This window comes from Pagrus major, chromosome 24 (genome assembly GCF_040436345.1).
Source record: "Pagrus major chromosome 24, Pma_NU_1.0".
In the NCBI taxonomy this organism is placed as follows: domain Eukaryota; kingdom Metazoa; phylum Chordata; class Actinopteri; order Spariformes; family Sparidae; genus Pagrus; species Pagrus major.
In genome coordinates, this window is record NC_133238.1 from 8,033,159 (window position 1) to 8,057,350 (window position 24,192).

The following is a 24,192-nucleotide window of genomic DNA, read 5'->3' on the forward strand; positions in this document are numbered from 1 at the left end:
CTAAAAATAGATCAGACGTGGCCCCCTTGGGTCCTTGAGCCTGTACCCAGTCCTTCAGTCGTCCTTGTTCAATAATCCATCCATGTGTATACTTGACCTTTTTTTTCCTGCTGCAAAGGCCATGAGTTCATGTTGGCATGATCATCATGTGCCATTGTCTTGTACTGATTTCAAATGATGTAGAAACTTGCACAAACTGGCACCGCATCCAAAAACTCCAAATACTAAAGCCAATACATTTTTAAGACATCAGACCCATTATATCATCAATAGATTAAGGAAGTTAAACTACTACTACTTAATGGTCTTCTCTTGTCAACAACTGATTCCAAAACTGATGCATCACGTTATTGTTTATCAATCTGGGTAAATGGCTATATGTAGTATTGCTCTATTATTCTGAATTCTGTGCTGGAACTAGTCCAACATGCAGAAATTGGACTCCATTACATTTAATAGAGTTTTCTGCAGGACACTGATAATACTGTAAACTGTATTTAATTGTGACTAATGAACTATAAGCTTCAACTGAACAAACACTGAGAGCCGAAATTAACATAAATGATTGTCTCTATTAGTCTTGTAGCAGCCATGTATGTAGCATCAACATAAAAGCATAAAACATAATGAGCATTAACATCAGCTGGCGAATGCACAGCTGCTCATAGCACTGCAGCTACTGTACAGCCTCAGAGAATCAGAGAGAGTGAGCACCGACCTGACAGCACAGTGAGGACGACTAAGGACACACAATTTACATTTGTGATAAGTGATGTGATGAGTGGATGCAACATAGTTTGAATATTTATCTGGATACATTCACTGCATCAACTAATGGAAAATGAAGCATAAGGAGAACTGTGTGTATGTGTGCGTGCGTTTACAAGGACACCAGGTACAGTAGTAAAAGCACTAACACAACTGCCCCCGTGGTTCCCAGTCACTCTTGTCGTGTTTCTTTTTTCCCTTTAAAAAAATGGCTGCACACACACACACGCACACACGCACACACACACACACACACACACACACACACACACACACACACACACACACACACACAGGTACAAAATTCATAAACACATACTGGCACAGACAGTCACGCAGGCATGTTGTCTCTCTCTCAAACACACACTCGCCGTTCGCCCTCTGCTTTATTAGTTGATGAGTCATAGCTCTGGGTCTTCTAAACTGGGACAATCCACACGCACACGCACACGCACACGCACACGCACACACACACACACACACACACACACGGCTTATACAATAGAGCACCACAGATACACCTACATGCACTCACAGAATAGTCTCCGAAACACACACACACATACACACACACACAGGGGCGACTTGGCAGCAGCCAGCCTCACAGCCCGGGGACTCTGAGGCTGCCTGGTGTTGATAGGTTAGTGCTGTTTTTCTTTCACACGTCCAAAAAACTCACAGTGCTAAATATCAGTGCCACCTGCTCCTTCCATGAAATGGGCTAATTAAGTTTATCCTGGGAAAACCTTACTTATCTACTCTTCCTACCACTCAGTGGAGACAGGTTATTGATTGTGCAAATGGAGTATAAAAAAGTATTAGGAAGTGGACCTTATAATTAGGCATAAATGCCATGCAAAAATACATTTCCCCAGTGGCAAAGATACAATCCAAATTTTGCCTGGGTGATGCTTTTTCTCTCATATTTGGTTTATTAATGATACTTTTGATGCCACTTTGAATCTGTTCGTCTGTCCAAAAGCAAGACCACCGACAGGTCAGCCAAGTTCTACTTCCAGTTGCCAAATAAACTAAACTCAAGATATTTGTCGGTGCAACTTTGGAGTGTAAGCGCTGACTTTCACGCTTTTTAGTAAGCTGCACTGGGCACTTTTGCACTTTGACAGCCCCAAGTGACGCAAGAGATAACTGCTTGAATGTTTTTGAAAGTAGGATGGACTTCATTACCAAGAAAATATGCATGTAGTGTCAGGAAGATGCACACTCCGAAATCTTTAAATTTTCTCTTCCTAGTGGCTGCTATGGGAGGAGATGGAGAACAACACAGCTTTTGGATCTGGATCATAATGGCTGCATATGGAACAATTTGCCTTGTATCATTATTTTGTCTGAATATAATGGGTGTCAGAAAAGAGGTAGAGATGAAAAACAGAGGAGTAAGGGAAAGTGATGGACAAGCAAATAAAGAAGCAGAAAGAATGAGCTGTTTCTGTGCTTTTATGTTTCTGTGTTACCAGCCTGTGTGGAGGGAAGTAAACCTCCCCAAGTCATAAAAAAACAAAATCAAATCACCAAACTGTGCCAGACAGGGTGCATAAAATGTTAGCTGATCCTTGGTAAAGCAGTACTTAAGGCAGCCAATCATGACTGAAAACTGGCAGCTTTTGTCCAGAGTGTTAGACAGGGAGCAAATACTTGGACAAACCTTATTCCTAAAGCCTAACCTTAACACAGTAGTTGTATTTGCCTATACTTTACCGTATTGCCTTAAGGTAGCTTAGACAGTCAAGATTCCATGTGGTTTCTATGCATCTTCTTTCCTGTGCCTGAGGAAAACGTAAAGGAAAACTTCCTCCAAGAGCTTCAATGTCTGTAGTACAATATAACAAGACAAAACCTGAAGTCACTGCATGTGATGAACAGTAAAAAAAAGGCTTAATCCAGTCCTGCTGGGATGATCCAATTGAAAAAAATAAAGAAGCTTCTGAAAGACCCACAGGTCCTCAAAAAAAACAGCTTGTCTTAACTATGTGGCTGTCATAATTGAAATAAATATCAACACTCTGTTACTGCATGGAAAGATGCTCAATATCTCCTTTCTGTCCTGTGGTTGGCAGAGAGAGTGAATAGTCTGGTGTGTGTTTGCTAAAGAAGAGAGGGAGGCTTCCATGTTACGGTTAGCCTGAGTCTCAGAGATTAAACCTGAGTGCTGCCAAGACAGCTGGCACAGCGGCTGTGGTTTCTCTCAGCGGGAACCAGGAAGAGAAATGAAATCTTTCTACAATAAACTATTTTCTGGGCACTTTGATTCCATTGTTGGAAACATTTTGGTCCCTTCCAAAAGCAATAGGTTGAACTGTGAAGTAACAATTTTTGGATTCCATGTTGGCAAGTACATCTCGTGACTCTCACCCAGAATGCTCAGGGAGAAACTGTCTGCTCATACGCTATTTCCCAGTCGCACACTAGTCTATGTACTGATTGTATTCCACTGTGTCTGTTCACGGTTGAAAAATGACAAAACTGTGTAGATCCAACAATTCAAGCTAGCATGCAGAGTAAAATTGCTTCATTTTGAGTGGAGTGTTGATGGAATCTTTTCTCAAACACAGCACATGTAACATACCAGAAAAAGACACAAACAAACAAAAAAAGGGAACCCTTACGAAATGTTCTGGTAAGTAATTTCTAATATAATAACTATATGGATGAATTTCTTAGTCATCAAATGCCAGCCAACACTAAAACATATATATTTGATAATGTGTTGAATATAAAATAATGATTTTGTCACAATATTTATACAGTACGTATGTATATAACACTTCAATAAGTACATGTTGCATTAATTGTAATAGCAGTTACATATATTCATATTTATATCAGTATTGTGCAGCCCAATCAAGAGCTGCAATGTTTCAGTTTGAACAGTTTACAACATCCCCTCTGCCTTTATTTATGTACTTTTACTCAAGTTAAACAAAATACCTTGGGGTTTGGTTTTAAGTGCAAAAGTTTTTAGCAGTATTTCCCATGCTCTCTTATTTTTTAAACACGACACCTCTGATCTTGGATTAAAAAATGGACAGAGGGAAAATGTTGACCTACAAATCAATGACAAACTCCACATTGGGGGAATTCAAATTCTGTGAATCTAGATTGTGATATGCAGTCATTGTATTTATGCCGCTGGCTATGTGTTGTCATTATTGGACTTACTATTGTTGACTGGATTTGAAGATGTATGGCATTTATTGCGGCAAGAAAAAAAGTCCTACATCGCTATGTTAATGTCAGTGAAAAATACTTTGCCCAGCGTCTCAGATTAACTACAGAACTGAATTGGTTCCGCCAAACCAAACCAAACCAAACCAAACCAAGAAATAAACACTGAAAAACACTTCCGTAGTTGGTGAATAATAAAGAATTTGATAGCTAAAACACAATATAACTCTTGAGCCAACCCATCTCTTTGCCCTTAAGAGAACAACTATGAAATTTCAAAATACCTTTGCTTTATTCATTGTTACTTTCTTAATTCCATTATTTATAAGAAAGTAGAAGACCCAAGTGTTAGCAATCAAGGTTCCAGGTTCAAATTTAACGAGAAGATGTATTGCTATGCATCTTTTTCCCCTCTACTTTTTGTTTTTGAATTTCGTTTCTGACATAGATACAGAACTACAATGTAAATAGGAGCATTGTGGGTTTAAAAGTACATAAAAAAACGGTACAAGGGGAGGTAAAATTCCAACTAAAGACTCAAAATCTTTTCATTTCTTTTAAAAACTTTCTATGAACATTCTATGAAATTAGAGAGTCATAAATTAAACCCTGAGCAATAAAGAGTTTGTTTTTATTTATCAAAGAATCACATCGCATGGTTGAATCAACCCCATTACATTTGCTGTGTATTATGCCTGCAGTGGATGACCTAATCAAATTATACTTTGTAATCAGATTTAGCAATAATAACATGTGTGGTATTTAGCCCAAGATAATGGTGTTGTAGTTTCTGATGCAAAAAAGCTATCTCCTCATCCAAATTAGCACGTTGTTTTCTTCTAAATAGGCCCAATTTTTATTTATTTTATTTTTTTTTTAATATGACCCCTCTGTCCCTTCGGCTTTTTCTTTCTTAATCTTACAATGGCCCCAATAAGCTGTCAGAATAAATGCAGTGGTTAAAAAGTATTCATGTAAAGAGGGTATAATACATGTATTGGCGCTCTTAATTCCTGACAGAGGTAAGCACAAGGACATAATAAATACTGATGACACCAATCAGTGCAAGAAATGTCATCATGTTGCATAACAGGAAGCTGGAGAGCTGAACAACTACTCTCTATTCTATTATTTCTGTTTTATTTTATTCTATTCTGGTTTTGCAGTGAGGTCAGGGCCTATCTGAGCATGTCATAATCCCTCCCACTGCTGAGAAAAAAAAAATACTGTTTCTTTACCCAAGGTAGAGAGACAAGGTGTTGCCTGACTCATAGCGGTTATGAGACAAATATCCGCAACATTTCATCTGACACATTCATATTCCCTGTTGCATGACCGCCCACGGACCAAACACAGGACCACAACTGCAGATACAATGGACCAACACAGAGCAGATAAATACTGTATATTTGTGGAGAAAGACAAATCTGACCATACCAGATTGCTTTAGCAAGTATAAATCCCTCGAGGTGACAGTGTGAAGTGGTAAAAGCTGCATAAGACCTTAGTGTGTGTGTGAGCGCGAATGTGCGGCCGGTTGTGAGAATGCTGAACGTTCGCTCATGTTTGTGCTTGTTCTAAGAATATTGTATTTTGCCTGTATGTGCACAAATCTGTGTGTGTGTGTGTGTGCAGCAGCTTATCATGACATCATACTGTAGATCTGTGCTCTCATGTGTTTTTATGTGTTACTTGCCAAAGTTTGTTGCCACTGACATCTCTCTCCCCTCCTGACCATAATCCTGGCCCTCTAGCTCTCTGGCTAGACATCAGAGGCCTCTCTATCTCTGTCTCAAACACGCACAAACACATACACACAACATGTACACAATCAGAAGTTGGCCCAAAAGACCAATGTGAGACCAAAGACAGTGCAGGGGGGAGCATTGCCAAACCAAGGTCGTGCTTCGGGCGAAGAGGAGACACTGTCATCTCTGTCCAACCTGGATGCACAGTTACATAAGTGCAGCCAGAAGGAAACCAATATAGCCACCTGTTTGGCTGCAAATATAGCAAGGGCAATTAGTTCAACCAGGCAACACACATGCGCTGCCAAGGGAATGACGATGAGGAGAAAGTTTGCAGGGTTTGCATTTTGGCTGTGGGTTTTGCTGTGGAAGGCTTTAGAGGGAAGGCTGATAAATTCTTGAAAAACAAAAGTGCAAGCTACTCAGCTTCTCAGAGCGTTCAGGGGAAGAACGCACAACAAAATCCAAGGACGAGATAAAACTTTATAGAAAAAAAGCATCAAACAACTTAAAAAATTAGACAGAACAGATTTTCTTGGTGTCACCAGAGCAAAAATGTCTCCTCCAACGGCTAGCAGTTCAAGTTTTTCCAATAGGTGCTCACAAAAGAGCAAGGTGACACAGCCGTGTTCAGGTTAAACTGAGGGCTAATCTAATGGCTATAAAAGTTGCCGTGCTTAACTGTCACACTAAAAGGTGAGTTTAATTTTAAAGCAGGTGGCTATGGGTACCAAGCTGTCACACAGTGCCGAATGAGTCTCAGAGTGAGTCTTCCTGCTGTCGGTAGTCCATATGCTGGTGTTTGAATCAAGTTGACTATCAGACAGGGTGTATCACTGCTTCAGTGCAGAAGCTACTGATACATGACGGCAATGGAGGAGCACAAGAAAACAGAAATGCTGCAGTGTGAGTGTGTGTGTGGAGGAGGAGGGAATTCAATTTAAAATTCCTGCTCAGTTTTGAAGTACACAGCTGTTGAGAGAGCAACAGCTGGAAGGGAACTGCACAGACTGCACTCTGTTGGTACATGTGCTGTGGCAGCACTGGAGATGGTAGACAGAGAAAGGCTAAATAAAGCAAAATCCAATGATAACCCCAAAAACTTGTGGCTTTAAAGTTACACTGTGCTGAAACAAACCCAAAAGCACCAGAGTAACAATCAGACAACAAGCGCCTGAAGGGGTTGTTGTACTGAAACATAAGGTCCTGCACACACCACTACTGCAGCTCTGACAGCCCGAATAGCAACTCCACAGCTGGTGGACTGTAATTTATAGTGTAATCCAAAGAAGCAGGCTGAAGTCAAAACACCAGCAGGACTGCAGTGGTATCTCACTTATAAACCTGCATAATAACACTGTAGTGTATGTAAAGGATCTCACCCTTTAATTGGAACTTTTTTGCATCTTTTGCCAAGAAATGTGTCCAGATTACCTGTTTCATGTTGTCATTGTAATGTTGTTGAAACGATAAAATAGCAACAAAGCTAGGTCTAAAAAACTTGAACTCTTAAAGGATCTGATTTTATTAAACAGTAGTTATCGAATAAATGTAGTGGCACTGAAGTATAAAGTAGCAGAAAATGGAAATACTCCAGTACATTACCTCAAAATTGTACTTAAATGCAGTACTTGAGTAAACTGTAGTTAATTACATCACTGGTTGTTCTGAAGTTTGACACTAACATCTTTATTTTACTGCAAAGGTATATCGGTTCCAAATACCGGGCATCCGCTCCTTGATTACCAATAATCTGTATTGGCCTTGAAAAAAAACATGTTGGTCGAACCCTAGCGAAAAAGTTGTAGACATTTGTTTTTTACATTTAAAAATGTCACTGAAAGTAATCCAGTGATTTACAGACTTTTCCAATGTCCAAATTATTTCTGGAAATAGGGTTGCTTTGGAAAATAAAAGAAAAACTGAACCCATCTCCTGACAGGAGTTGGATCAACCAATCAGCTTGCTAACATGCAAAGTTGCACAACATGCTTATATTTAAGAGATGTGTACATCAGCTCCTCTTCAGACCACTGTGACCTACAGCTACCCAAAACACCCTTCTCTGTGCAGATTCAGTTGTTTGTGTTAATTTTCTCAGAAACGCGATTCCAGTTGGAGATACTACACATCACTTTCACATCCATCCTGTATTGTTTTTATTTTGAAGTCATACCCGATGTCACTCAACCATTCAGACAAAATAACATCTTCTTTAACTTAGACTACATTCATTGATCAGAGGAGGATTGATTGCAGACAACAATCAATGCAACGTCCTCATTCTAACCGCATTCAGTACCAATATACCACTACAGTAATGGCGTCGTCAGTAGTCAGTAGACAGCACAACACCAATCAGCTGGTTGATTAATCTACAGTCAAAAAACTGGCAAAACCACTACCTGGTATTCATCAACTTTCTTTCTCGATTGTCCACATTACTTGAGTTACACCGTTGTTTCATGAACAGCCTGTTCTTGTGTCATGAACAGCCTGTTCTTGTGTCAGAGAGTTGTTGGGCCTCCTCAAACAGTTTCATAATCTATTGATCTGCTCAATGATACAAGTTTGACAAAGGCACGATTCTTTTAACCTTCCCGAGGGCCCACATGCAGGTGCACTGCAGAAACGCTTTAGCCCTTGAACATAAAAATAGAAAACAACAAACCAGAGTTTCTGTAAACTACATGCCAAAGCCCAATTTATGATTAATAGGTCTACCCAGAGACGGGAAGCATTGCTGGCACAGACAAGAGGCAGTATATCTTAATACTCAAGTGCCTTGGCCAGTTCTTGATGCTATTTTCTGCTAAGGAGAGCAAATGCCTTCAGCCATTTTTCCTCTTAGTTTGCAGAGACAGGCACAAGGCTGCAGGTGGGAGCCGCTGACAGGAAGCAGAGCGGGGAACGGTCAATGTGGGACGAAAGCTTGACTTTTGAGGTCAATCACGAAAATGCGAACATAGTATCAGTCCTACGGTCACGCTTTGGTTAGCTTCCTCCACTGTTGAGTAAAATGATCCTCCTTTGGTCCAGCAGGCCGATCAGGTCTTGTGCATGGACTGTCCCCCTCATTACCATACTTATGTAAAACACTAATGGGAGCATTCCTTTGCCAAGAATCCCTTCCAATCAGCACCAGCGACCCCCTCTCACCTCTCTAATATGACAGTCACGATTTATGCCTCCATGCTGCAGGGCATATTAACCATTTGGGACAGTGTGCTGTCTTATATCCACTTTCATCTGTAATAACTCAAGGTAAGACACAATCATATTTCATCCCCTCTGTGAATCTTAAATGATCTCGCTCACTTTTTCTCCCTTGCTCCAACTCTTTGCCCAAACTCCCCTTACCTTCATTTCTCTCTCGTTCTCTTTCCTCCTCTCTCTTCATCTTTATCTCACTCTGTCTTCCCCTCCCTCCAGGGCCTTGACTCATCTGGAGACTTGCCAGGAATGCAGATAGGATCACTCGCAGATGTACAATAACTTGAGGGGAATAAATAATGCCCTAATTGAGAGAAATGATGTAATATTGATCCTAGGGCCTCTCAACCTTTGGCATCGTTGGAGCGTTCTGCAGAGCCTGTGACATTTAGAGGGATGAATGGTGTGTATGTGAGAGTGAGTGTATGTGTGTGATATTGGGGATAGGTGTTGCTGGGGCTGTGCTCTGTGAGACTCTTTGTGAAACTAAAATGTGGCTTGTGATTTGATGAGAACTTCCAGGCTTCCAAAGCGTGAGACAACTTGAGAGCGAGCTAGACAGAGATGCTTCCCTGCCTATAGAATATACAGACTATAACACCGAGCTGCAGCATTGAATGGCGCAAAGATTTGACAATGCGTTAAATTTAAAACTTGAGTGGGAAAATACCAGTGTGTGCCGTCTGTACGTGTGCCATAAAGGCTGGCGATTGGCTTTAACGCTCCAGGCTGTCTTTGGGGTGAGAGTGAAAACAAACACAATCAGCTTCATCGATTAAAAGTGAAAATTCTGCGCACATCCAAGCCAAGTGGTGTGGGTTGTAGGTTTAAATATTTTGTTTCTACTTTAGTTATTTCGTAGGATGCTTTCATACCTTGTGCCTTTGCCACTTTGGTTTGGTTTGTTTTTGGTGTGGACTGTACCACCAGAACGAGATGTCTCAAAAAGGTTTGTCTTGGTCCGGTTCCAAAGTAGTGCTGCGAATTGTAAAGTAATTAGTAAAGCTAAACTACTTTTACATCCATCTAATGGTCTGTGAACTGCCAGAGAGCACTCCCCACAACTGTGTAATTGATGTATCCTTTTATGCCAGGTCATGTGGTTACCATGGTAACACGTATACCGATCAGCCACAACATTAAAACCACTGACAGGTGACGTGAATAACATTGATCATCTCATCACAATGCGATGTTCTGCTGGGAAACCTTGGGTGCTGGCATTCATGTTGTGGACCAAGTACACCAAGTACACCCCCTCATCACAACAACACTACCCGATGGCAGTGGCCCCCCAGCAGGACAATGTGCCCCGACACACCGCAAACACTGCTCAGGAACAGCTCGAGGAACACAATAAAGGGCCCAAGGTGTTGAGCGGGACTCCAAATTCCCCAGATCCCAATCTGATCAAGCATCTGTAAGACGTGCTGGAGCAGGTCTGATCCATGGAGGCCCCACCCCCCAACATACAGGACCCAGAGGATCCACTATAAAACGCCCTGGTGCCAGACACCACAGGACACCCTCAGAGGTCTTAAATCCATGTCTTGACAGGTCAGAGCTGTTTTGGCTGCACAAGGGGAACCTTCACAATATTAGGCAGGTGGTCATAATGTTATGCCTGATCGGTTTATATGGACATGAGTATGGGGATTTTCCCTGATACATTGGAGAGTGAAAATGGGGGTTCATATGAAACAACTGGTGTGACAGTGACATTAAGTACTCCCAGGAAGTATGAGGGTCTATGTGATGTAAATGTATTCATCTGTCAATTACATTGACCTTCCACTCTGCTGTACATTTTGAAATACAGTATATCAGGGTTATTGCATCTCAACATGCATTGTATTAGTTCTGTTGGTTTTTTCCATCCTTTTACTTTGTGTTCTATGTTGTTTAATGTATTTAATGTGCTTTTATGTGCAATAAAAGTTCAGCTACAGAGCGGGCAGGTGCCATCTATAGACAACACATGGCCCCCATGTAACAAGTGAGAAAAACAAAAAGAAAATCAATAAACCCTCATGTGATCATTATGTCTTCCTGACCCTTCGACGTTTACATCCTTTCTCCGGGACTTGTGGTATTTACCTTGAACATGATCTATCACACATGTCTACCTATCTGTGTCACAGTGTGCCTTCTCCCCACAGCAGATTGTCAGCAAGACATCCAAGTCGATTTTAATCGTTACATTTTGAAAATGGTGCCTGAATCAATGCGAGAAGATGCCACTACGAGAATATCAAATCCATACAGCTACAGGAAGAAATCTGCTCCAGGATAATAGGATGATCAACATTCATAGATTGATAAAGTCAAGTAAAAGTTATACGTTTCAAAACCATCTGTTGGAATAAGTTTCAACCACACTGAACAGTGTGGAAAATGTTGACATTTTGTCTGTTGTCTAAGTGTAGTTTATTATTATTTCCAAATAGTGCTTTGTTACTACAGAGGGTTTTTAAGAAAAAACTTCAAGTCTCTGTTTAGATTTTAAGCTTAATGTGAGAGTTTCAATGTCATCTTAAAGGAAATGGGAGTCTCACAGAAACCTGACCTGCACTAGAATGACAATATATTGATGTGGTTAACCTCATCATCACCAAAGGAGAGCGCATTATAATTTGATGTGGCTGCCGACTCCAAGTCAAATCAGTATAATGATGGTTTTGTTCTGAGATGTCCTCGGTTTATATCATTAGAAAATGTAACTCCATCCAATGAATGACTGAAGAGCCATTTCCAGTTTACACTGTTATTATTCACCATCCAACAAATGACGAAGCTCAACCTTTGAGAGCGGCAGCGTAAAACAAAGAGCCTTTCTGAGAAAGGGTGATACTGATTTTCAAACTATGCAATTAAAATAATGCCTTTTGTATTGGGAGCAGCTCAAAATTCACCAGAAACGTATTTGTTAGCATGTCTATACTTGTAACATGATCTAAAAATCATAATTTTGTTCATAAAACTACTCCGAATCAAAACTAATTTAATTCTGCTCTCATACTCCCAAAGTAGAATGATGGTGCACTGCATGTACAGTATATAGACACCCTAACATTACACCCATATTTGATTGTTGAACATCTCATTCCAAAACCAAGGGCATGAATATGCCACTACAACAGCCAGTGCAGGAGTTTGCTCCAAATCGGCTGCAACATGATTAGTAAGGTCTCACGCCCAGTCAATATTCAAACTCATCCCAAATATGTTGGATGAGGTTGTGGTCAGGTCTCTGTAGAGGCCAGTCAAGTTCTTCCAAACCAAAATGGGAAAACCATTTCATAAAGACCCTGGGGGAATGTGCCATGTGGAAACAGAAAAGAGCCTTTCCAAAATCTGGAAACACACTATTGTGCAATTTGTCATTTTGTGCTGTGGCATTTCCACGGTGCAAAATTAACCTTTTTGTCCACTGGCCAAATGGCAAGTGGATGAATTTTTTTTTACTAGGCACTTAATAGATAATCATACTTTATTTGGCATGTAAGTGAAACAAATCTAGCAGCCACTTGCATAATTTACCAGCTTTTGGCAAGTGACTGATGATGATTTTGAGCCCTGGCATTGAGATTTCTCTTATTGGAAGTAAAGGTGTGTTTGGAAGAACATGAAGCAACCTGTTACTACAGAAACAATGGAAAGATGCGAGGGGGTCAACAGATGCCAAATGAGTAGATGGAACATGGGCCAATGTGCTGTTTAAGTTGAAGATGTCTGAACAATCAATTCAATTCTTGCTTACCTCAGGTAAATGAATGTACATCAAAAGGCCAACCAAAAACATGACAAACAGCCCGATATGTGGAGAGGGCAGGCACATATCTTTGGTCACCCATTTCTTGCAATCATTTTGTTATTTGGTGGTGTATTTGTACTACAAATACGATATGTAATAATACTGAGAAAAAAAATCATACATATCTCATTTTGAGAAATTAATTTCAAGAGATGCAGAGATAATTTGTTCCTTCACAGCATCCAAAATGGAGTAGGAGGCTGTGTTTTGAGGCAGGGTTGTATGTGAGACTTCAGACCATTTCCTGTGTTCGCAATTTGTTGCTAAACTACTGCCCATCTTTGACTGAAAACAACAAATTCACTCCCATCCCCTTAAGGGTCCCAAAGGGCATTGTAGGAAACAAAGCATATCACTAACTGAGACACGAGGATAAAAAGACAAGGCAGTTTTGGGGGAAGTGAATACAACTTGATTCAATTACTCTGACACAAAACAATGGGATGGCATCTTGGGATGCATTGGCTATTACAGTTTGGTGATGCATAACAGTATGACAAAAAGGTGTACTCCTTGGCTTCTTAAAGTAAAGCAATCATGTGAGAGGTTACAGGTGAATTGTGGACGAATTGAGCAAAGAGGCTAAGACACCACCATCACTTTGTTTTCTCTCTGCTGCAATTTCAGAAAACTCGCTGCAGTGTCGGAATGTCAAGTGTCAGGGGATGAAGTGTGATATCCCGAGGAGGGAAGCAGCTGGAGGAACTTGAAGTTTTAACAGCCAATCAAGATCACAGGGGAACTTGCTTGGTATTCCCAGAATGAACATCACAAACAGAGCGTCACAATGGTTGTAAATTCAATCTAACCCGAAATAAAATGTCAGGATAGGTAGGCAAGGAAGGCCGCAGGTGACACGCCAGCTCTGCATAGAAAGCAGCATCATAACAAATCAAACCTGGCAGCAGAATAAATGCTAAAGAAGCAGGTTTGTGTCTGGAAGTTGGTTTGAATCCCTAGTTGGGGAGTGTTCAAGAGCAAAGAAGTGGCAGAAACATTTTTTGTGCATTAATTCACCAGAGAAAACACAAAAACATGCTCAGGCATTAAGGAAATTAATCACGCTGTTGTCAAAGTGTTTAGTGTTTACAAATAGTACACATTAGCACTCTACTAGAAACGGACTTGAAGCTGCAGTTAGTCTGCTTGGCTGGACTGCCGTCAATTATTCTACATCTGCACAAGACAGAGTGAAAGCATTGAACTGTCAGACTGAATTACAGACCCGAACTGTATTCGATCTGTCCCGCAGAGAAAGCAATGGAGAGACATGCCCACTGACGGCTGAGCAGAGCATTTACACAACATGTTTTAATCAAGCATTTTAAATTTAATCTATTATAACTGAGCAACCACATCCATTAGGAGACCAAAAAGAGAGTGGGCCATGGACAAGAAGTGCGCACTGATTAACTGGGGCCACCCATTTTCAGATCCCTCTGTTCTCTCTCTTCATCCCTTGAGTTTCACAACAAGAGCTTGAAGAGTGTCTCTCCATGTTTGCCTTCCCCCACTCCTCTTGCTTTCTCCCTCTCACCTGCCTAATTAACTGTCAGCCGAAGCCATTTGTGCTTCTACATTTCACGGGAGAACGCATATTAGAATTCCACCGAAACTGCCACAACCCTGAAAGGATACGCTGTGTTTGACTGGGATGAAGTGGATGACACGAGCATGCTAGCCAAACATTGAGAGGAAGTGATAGGAGCTTGTAGAGGCAGATAATCAAATAGGTGTTCGTATATTATGAACACAGAGCTGCTGACTCTGTGCAGAATATCAATGGGTGCAGAAGTGGAGGGAAGAGTATTAAAAACACAATTCCTACTAATCCTCATCCACTGCAAATCAAATTCAAAATGAAAATTTAATCTGATAGAGTTCCTGTAGCTATAGGGATGAAGGTCTAGAAAGTTCAAAAAAACCCTGACAATAAATAAAAGACACAGTGAAAATTAAAATTACAAAATAATCAAAATTAACCCCACAACAAGAGAAGCAATACATTTCTTTTCTTTGGACCATCATTGCCTGCTCTCTCAGCTATCAGGTAATGGATTTTGAAAATCACCATCATCCACTATGAAACACTTAATCAGATGAAAAAGCCAGAAAGGCTTTTACCCATCATCAATTTACAGCTACAATGATTTGCGCCTATTTTCTGATTGCCACCTTTTACCTCTGCGAGCCAGTTGTGTTCACCATCCATGACAAATTTACTTCAAAGGAAGCCTTCATCATGACCCATTTTCCGTTCCACCAACAGCTGAGCTCTCGCCCAATAAGGCACAAAGCGGGAATTTTCCCATGAGTCCCTGTGCATCAAAAGCTGGTTAGGCAAACGAAAGACTACCGTTCTCAGGCAGAATTGGAGGCAATCATTTGAAGTAATGCTAACGTTATAAACTTAAAGATAATGTGGGGGAAGATTATGTATGGTTTCTCTGAAGTACCACTTCCATTCATTACTGACTCATTGCAGCTGAACAAAGACAAGCCGCATTCACGTTGCACAAGATAACCAAGATAGATGTGACGATTATAATGAAAAGGCACTCCATAAGATTGGAGGAGAAAAAGCAGTGGACATGGCTTTTATACCCTCTGAATCACATTTTCATTCACAAATGTGTAGAATTACTCATCCTGTTTTTCGTCTACCATGATAAAAACTCAAGGTCCATTCACAAAAGGGCAGACAGAGAAGATACATCATTGAAAGTCTTATACTGAACACTGTGATTTCAGATCTTAGCAGCTTGAAACAAACTTGAAACTTATAATAAAGTATAGGAGATCAGCCAGGTTGAATTGCTTAAACACTGCAATGCTAACAAACCAGTAGTATTGCTGTGACAGCACAGGGCACTGGATAGAGTTTGTTATACAACAAGTTAAAGTCCATTTATACTGGGTTAATAGTGGTAGTAGTAGAAGGAGGAGGAGGAGCAGCAGGAGGAGGAAGAGGAAGAGGAGGAGAAGGAGTAGAAGTAGAAGAAGCCGTTGTGCCCATGATGCCATGCAGCTTAGACTAGAGAGCTGCACATGTTGCCGGTGAAAACGTTTTACAATTTCTAAAGGAAAACAACATGCTTGCAATTTGCAATATATGTTCCACAAGGGTTCAGAGAGAAGAGCAAAACGACAAATCTTATTTGAGCTGTGGAATATTAAATCCTCCATCTTTGCTCACTGCACCTGAGTCTTTCTTACTGTCAGGTGTGAATAAACTACAGGTTAACAACTTCTTTTTAAAATACAAAAATGGAGAATTATCGTTTATCCGTATCCGCCATGAGAAGCAGGTAATTATGGGCTATAAAATAAACACATTGTGCTTCCCTAAAATCATGTGCAAGTCTCATGGTAAATTTAGGGTAATCTATAATTCAACTGTATTAATTCTATTAGTACAACAACAAAAGTCATATTAACTAATCTGTTGAGTCTCCCTTTGTAACAGGAATATTGTTTTCACCACCATCGCTTTTACTTTGTCATTCTTTTGCTCAGCTTTGAGCTCCTCTCGGTGGTACTCAATACTTTTGGCAGATGTTTCACATTAAAGACCTGCTAAGAAAGAAGCTATTATTTAGCTTAAGCTGCTGGAAGCCTTTTATATGAGATATTTGTGCAGGAAGTGTTGAGTAGCTTAACAGTGATAATAAAAACATCAAAGTAGAAGCGATTTGAATAAAGAAGTCCTTTGAATCAGTATCTCTTAAAAAGAGAAACTAGTAGCAACAGAGGGGAGAGTGAAACATAAGAATGTTGTTGCACTGATAGTATTAGCTCTGATTATCCTGAAGTTATCAAGAGAACGGGTTAACACAGAGGACATGTTGAGTTTGCAAATAGCAAACAGCATCAACAACAGACTAAAATGGGAGCACATTGGAAAACTGTAGGGACTCTTGCTAAAATATGATAAAATACCGTATGCCTATATATAACAACAAGTAGGAAGAGAGGCCTATCTTGAATATCAGCTTGTTTAAAATAATGGCAGTTGTGATAAAGAATCTAGGCTAGATCCCAGAAAAACCTCACAATTTTTCATAGAATTTGACCTCAAGATTTCCATCATATATGCACAGCAAGGAAGAAATTGACAGATATCCTTCAAAACAAAGCCACAGTTAGGAAGAACAGAACCTACTAATATAGAAATCTGAAGCGGCAAGCAGGCATATGCTACTATGACAGCACATGTTCTGTCGACGGACAGAAATCAAGCCATCAATGAAGGGAATCAGACATGTTTTCTTACCTATTGCCATCTCTATGATGCTCATCTGGCTCTCTGAAGGGAACAGGATTTTTGGCGGCTTGTCTGTCAGGGGAGCTGTGAAAAGACAAACAGAGAGAAAAGAAGAGCAGCACATTAAATTCCACATCTTTCTTCCCCATGGACAGTGGGAGTATGATTTATTCATTAAAGACCACAATAAAGGCTGCATTAAAATGGGAACAAATACATAGAAATATAATATTTAAAGAGTGGACAGAGGGAAAAAATGGATGAATTACTATGGCTCAGAATTACTCATTCAAAGCCTTAAACATCAATACGCATGCTTTCAAAGCAGCAGCTGCTTCAATACTAATGCTATTCATTCCTGGTAAAAAAAAAAAAGACTATGTAAGTGACAATATGGCTTTGACACAGACTGCAATAGAAACGTACTGTATATACAACAGCTGTGTACCTAGTCAACCATTTCTGAATCTACAGTATACCCTAAGGTAAAAATCATTCACAGCTGCAGTGGGCATGGGAAGGTTAAGAGCTGCTGCAGGAGATGCAATATTTTCAGCGGTGTACAGCCAATATGGCGAGAAAATGTCAGTTTCTTATGCAAAACGAGAAGCTCATAGAAAACTATTGACAGAACACATAGAACTACACTAATCATAAGAAAAAACTTAAAACTAAAGCTTATGAAACCTTTTGCAAAAGCAATATATATTGTCAAAATATCAGTCATGAGTGAGTATCAGTTACATTGGAACAGCTTTCATCCCAAACTCCCTTCGAAAATACACCAACTCCAATTAGACAGCTGCTGGGTAACAAAAGACGTGCACTTAGAGGCCCCTCATTATAATGATTCCCTAATTGGTTCTAGCCTTCAAAGTGGCATCAGAGAGGTTTTCTATCTCCGCACGCTTGGAAATACTCGGAGGGATGAAGCTTGTTTCAGTACAAATGACTTGTGGTTTGACTCGAGCAGTGATTGCTGAGCAGCACCTCGAAAAAACGAGCCAAGTTTTAGTGAGAGGAGCAAAAGAACGGAGGAAGGTTTTTCCAAGTTCACAGTGTGCCAGTTACTCCACACCCCAGTACTCTGGTGATATAACTCATCACAGTAGACATTAGCTACAGATGCATGTTGATATTGATTCTTTGGCTAAAAAAAAAGCCCTCCAGCTAGTTATCATTTCAACAGCTGCAGATTAACAGAGAAGGCTTTTCCATTTAGATATCCAGTTATTCTTCGTGGGTATTCAAAGCTCCCTTTGGCCTCCATTATTGTGCAATACGTGGCAGCTGAGAGTTCTATGATGAAACAGCAAGATCCTCGACATTCACTTCTGCTCTTATGAATTGGATTTTGAAGGCACTATTCTGCCTTGAAGATGCCAGTTGAACACATTTAAAAAGTTAACTTTTTTTATTTTGGCCTTAATTGTGGTTTTTCAGGGACAGCAAACTTTTGTGCACATAGAGGCTCCTTATTGATACCTCAATCTATGCAAGGACTACATGCAGATTTATACCGATCAGCCAGAGCATTAAAACCACTCACAGGTGAAGTGAATAATATTGTTCACCTCATTAGAATGCAATGTTCTGCAGGGAAACCTTGGATCCCAGCATTCATGTAGATAGATCAAAGTACATTGCTTATGACAACGGTATTCTGTGACGGCATTGCCCCCAGCCTCGCCTCCTTGGACAATACACTCAATCACACCACAAAAAACATTCAGGAATGGGTCCAAAAACAAGACAAAGAGCTCAATGTGCCTACCTGGCCCCCAAACTCCCCAGATCTCAATCTGAATGAGCATCTGTGCAGTGCGCCAGAACAAGTCCGATCTACGGAGACCCTACCTCGTAACCCACAGGGTCCAAATAATCTGCCACCCATGTCCTGGTGCCAGACACCACAGGAGACACCCATAGGGCATGAGAGGGATCCACAAAATATTGGGCTGGCAGTTTTCATGCTGTGGCTGATACATGTACATTTGAACCAACTCTTGTAAAACAAGTCATCCAAACTACCGAAGTACTCCATCTAGTTGGCTAAGGTTGGGTAAAAAGATCACAGTTACAGTTACAGTTATGAAACCAATATTACTGCTGGTACGTAAGGGGATGCACACGATGGCCTCCTGTGTCAATTCACAGGCTTTGCTGGCCTATCCATCCACCATCACCCTCCTTCTTAACAGGATTCGTGGCTAATCATTACGCTACTTCTACCTGTTGTCCTGACATATTCCACATGACTTGCAAGCTTGCTCGAAGTTCTTGTGCGGGAAAACTAAACACAGGCCAATTCAGGCATTTGAACAGCATTTTTTGGTAACACTTTATGAGAATACCTCTACCTCCTACCTTTTTAAGGTTCCTCTTGTACAATGAAGAGGCACAAATGACCTGATCGCCTTGATTTACTTTTGTATGTAATCAGGGGAAGAAGTGGAGACTTTAAGCTTTGCAGAAAAAAACTTTTTTAAGAGCATCATCTTAGAGAAACACTGAGCCTGTCTGATGAGCAAATCAACTTAAAATGTCAAACGTGCGTCTTGAAACATTTCAACACGCAGGGACCAAATACAGCATGGAGCTATTTTGCTTTTGACCTTCCTGTGTTGGCACCAGCTCTTGATTTGTTTGGATGTACTTCTTATTTCAAAGGCATTCAATACAATATTTCCAGCCAAAGATACAACTTTACTTCAGTGGTGCTATTCAGCCACTTGTGCTAATGAAAGAACTCTCCCATCGTCTTGATGTCCAATCAATTTAGAGACAAAATCATAACGTGGCCTCAAATAAAGGATCATGCAATTTGTCAAGAGGAGTAAGCAGGGGAAAAATTCCCATGTGAGCTCATTAATTACAAATTCAAAACGGAACCACAGCGAATTATGCCTTTCCCTGTGCCTTCCGTGTACCAATGCTGTGTAAAGAAATCTCATTACCTTAATTACCTTTTTCTTGATGAAATACGCTTAGATTATTTTGTATCAGTATGACTTTAAGAGAAACAAGAGATTTTCCACTCTGATGGTTTGTCTTGCACAAGACAATGCTGAATTTCAAGAGAGGAAATGGTGCACGGGCTGGGATGTGGCTGCATGTATTTATAGTAACATGAAAAGAGAACTCAGCTGGGGATGCAAACATCAAACACAAAGCCACAGCGCGTTGCTTCTACTGTCATTGTGAGTTTGAAAGTTATACATTATATATTTGCATTAATGATAAAACAAGAAAAACACAGAAAAATGAATGTCTTAACTTTTTTGATATTGAAATGTAAAAACTGTTATAATTACCCAACATAGATTCAAAGATATGTTAAACTGCAGAACTGTATTCTTTTTCAAATGTCAAATAGACATTTCAATCATATATTCCTTTCAACTGTTGAGAGATTTCATTGGCCAAGTGTCATGCATTATAGAGTAGCACTCCTAGCAACTGCCTTCAGTGGTACCTGGAGGTAGGAAAGCATGATAGTGATCGAAGGAACACAATTGACTGCCAGGATGTTAAAAACAGGAGGATGGAATATGCGGCACAGGTTAAAAATAGTCTGCAAGCTTTAAAGCTGCTCCTCGCAACTATTCTCAGAATACCCATACTTTTAGTCATATGTTATTAATACAACACAGCTGCAAAGCATATTTATGTTGACCAAACAAACTGTCTGATATTTAATATGTAAGTAAACCAAGACGATTTATGTCAGTGTTTAGACTTAGATTTAAGCCCCTATAGCTTCACAGCTGTATGGGCTGGAGAAAAGACAGTGGTGAGAAGAAAAATTAAAAATAACCTATTGCTCAAAGGGGAAAATTGTTATGAAATATGTATTTTTGTGCCATGACAGCAGCAGGATTGTATGTTACAATGTCCTGCAGAACTGCATGTAGAAGCGCGTACAAAAGGGAAATGCCATCAAGTACTAAAACACATCTGTAATCTCAGAAATTCTAATAACAGAATTCCTAAAATACCAGGAAGATATAAAGGTCTGGTCTAAAAGATTTTGTACTTTATGTAATGATAATTTGCTGGGGGATAAATATCATGTTTTGTTTGAGTGTAAACCACAAGTATTGTTGATAATAGAAATAAATATTTGCCAAAATAATTTGTTAATCATCCGTCTATGTTTAAACTTTATTGATATTACAAAGATTGTACGTAAGCTAGGAGCATTTTTGAGTAATGTTCTCCCTTTCTTTAAATACTTGGCTTGTGCTGGGAATCCACTCTGGTTCTTATAATTGTACTATGGTTTTCTTTTATGTTTGTACTTCATACCATGTGTGGTCAAGAGTAAATAAAAATCTGAAATCCAAAAAATCTAAAATAAATCAATAAACACAGGTTCAGTTAAGTGTGCAGATTCAATATTGATGTCCGGAACGACGTTCTGAAAAGGTCACAGTTTGGATAGGTTAAGGCACTAAAAATACTTGTTTAGAAAAAGATCAGTAACATTTGATAATATTTTTGCTTTTAGATGTTTCATTACAGGAAGTGTATGAAACACATGACCAATAGTAATATAATATGTCACTGTATTACTTATGGATGGAATTATAGTGATCATAGTGAAAATAAATGATTTCCCTATTTGCTTGGGACCCTTAAGGGTCTCAAACCCCACTTTGAGAGCCATTTTTCCAGCCATCAGAACACCCCCAAGTTTATGTCTAAAAGGTAACAAATCATTCTGTTGTACGAACTCCAGTTTTTTCTCATATAATACCTTGAAATTATCATAGAGACTGTTGTGTGTGCTATCTAAAGCTCTGCAGGTATCACAGCCAGTTTCCGTTCAAACCAGAGGGAACACACGCCACTGCTGAGTTATCTGCTGTTTCTGCCATTTAACCATCCTTGAAACTGAGTCCATGGTCTCCTGTGTCCTTTCCCTGTGACAATTCCCAACTCCAGAATTTCATCTTAGCAAACAGGATTACTCTATTGAGTCTCAATTAAAAGGGCATGACACACTGTTCTCTGCGGTAACCTCACTTTGCAATCTCAGCTGAGAAGGTGGATGTATTTCAATTTAATAAAAAAAAAAGTCATCTCTGGACACGTACTGGGAACATAGAGGTTCTCCCTCATTCTAATGTGAATCCTCGTTTTGATTTGCAGGTCGCACTGAGCCAGCTGAAGGTGAAATCCCAAAGCTGGAAGGTAATCAAAGTTCTGGCACAATTTTTAATAAGCACATTTTAAAGCTTAAGGTAACAAAGTAGGAGAAGGCTGTTCAACTGGAGTAGAAATACTGTCCTTCATCCAAATCAAGGGCACGCTGCTGATATGCTGTTCGTCAGTGGGATCCCACCATGCTGGAAGGCATGCAAACACACACACCCGCAGACAGACAGACACATTCGAGATGCATTAGTGAAGCTGGCTGGTCTTCAACTACAAAACCATAATTCTGTGGTGGGTTATTATGAGTGGGAGTGGGCAGGCTTTTTCGCTGAGGGGCTAGCAACACATCCAGCCTGACCTGCTTCCCTACACACACACTGAGTATAAGCACATTACACACGCACACACATTCCTGCACACATAAACATTGTAAAGCCTGACGTTGGTATCAGCTGGGGAGAAAATCTTTAAAGTGTCCCTCACAGGCCCTGTGATCTGCTCTCGCTGTGATCACATGATGATGGATGGGGATATGGGAGTAATGAAATAGAAAAAAAAAGACCTCGTTCCCTCCCATTAACTCTTCCATCGCCTTCTCTCCCTTGCTCCTGTGTCCATCGCTCGCTGAGCGTCTTTGTCGCTCTGTCCGTCTGTTTCTGTCGCTCTCAGGGGTGAGAGAGAAGGAAGATGAAAAAGGAGTGAGAGGAAAAGGGAGGGAGCGAGAGGGTTGTGGTCCTCTGTTCACACCTCATTAAAGACCACTTCAGCAGACATAGATTAAGAGGAGTAGTGTGAGCATGAGATCGTTAAAGGAAAGATGCAGCGTAAGTTCCAAGGGAGAGAAATAAATGAAAGCAGTTTTAGAGCAACTTGAGAGGCAAACCTTGTTAGTCATGCACATGCAAAATAAAGAAAATGTCTTTATTTGGCATAGACTCCTACCATCTGGTGAGTAACATATTCAACCAGTGTTATGTTTCTGATTCAGTCTTCAGATCACAAAATCACAGGACTGATTTTCTTACTTAGCTAATCATAATCAATGACTTAAACAAATGACAGACCAATAAAATGCTAATGCTTGCAAACATTACAATAATTTAGCATTTCAAGGTGATACTGTGAAATTTGCTCATATAAGACCTGAGAGCTAATTCTAATTCTGTGTTCCAGTCTGTGTCGGAGGTCCAAATTTCCTGGTTGAAAATCCCAATCTCCGACCTCCATCCGTTCCAGGTGCACCATGCCAAAAGTTAACAAAAAATGGGCAGACCGTAACAAATGATGTCTCTTGGGCAAGTGTGCACACACTTGACCCCTCAGCAGTGCAGCCTCATTGCATATATAAACGAAATAGAGAAGGGAAATGATACGAGTTAACAATGCTATTATACACCATTTTGTGTCTATTGTCCAACATCGTAACTCAAAACCTTTATTTTGGAGACATCATTTTAATTTGATTGTCAAATTAAAGAGAATAATCTATTATATTGAACTTAACAAATTAGTTCATTAAAGTTTCAACTCATCACTGAACAATAAAGGAGGGCAACAGCTGGCCTAACTTCAACTTTTCTCATATATACTGTAGAGTTTGTCATCTCAGTATAAGTGTGCCAACCACCCCAGCTGAGGCCTGATATATTAGCAGATATGTCACTAAAGAGAATCTGCCAGACAATGTAGGACTCGAGGACTTTAATGTGTTGGATAAGTTGGCAAGAATGTCTACAAACTGGACTTCAGCCGAAGGGAGCTCCTCGGCACTGGGACGGAGGAGAAAATTTGTCAGCAGCTGTCAGGGACTGTTAAAGTTCTGAAAAAGTAACTGGCTTCCTCAGGGCAGAGGGGATAAATGGACCACGAATCCAGATAACCAACAAATTCACTGAGTCATTTGTCAAATACATATTCTGCTGGTAAATAATAGAGCCTCTCTAGATAATCAAAAGGTAGTTAAATTACTTTGAAAAGTAATATAGTTCCTATAAGGGAATAATAATTGAGTAATTTGCTAAAATTAAATACTAGCAGTA

The 24,192-nt window shown here is 40.1% G+C and overlaps 1 protein-coding gene across 2 annotated transcripts in view; it reads right to left on the reverse strand.

Moving 5' to 3' along the window:
* LOC140992162 (interleukin-1 receptor accessory protein-like 1) overlaps nucleotides 1-24,192 on the reverse strand; it is a 229,507-nt gene that overhangs the window by 80,756 nt on the left and 124,559 nt on the right. For both annotated transcript variants that reach the window (XM_073462433.1, XM_073462432.1), the window contains exon 5: nucleotides 17,003-17,077. In XM_073462433.1, coding sequence (XP_073318534.1) covers nucleotides 17,003-17,077 — 75 coding nt within the window. The remainder of the gene's footprint in view (nucleotides 1-17,002; nucleotides 17,078-24,192) is intronic.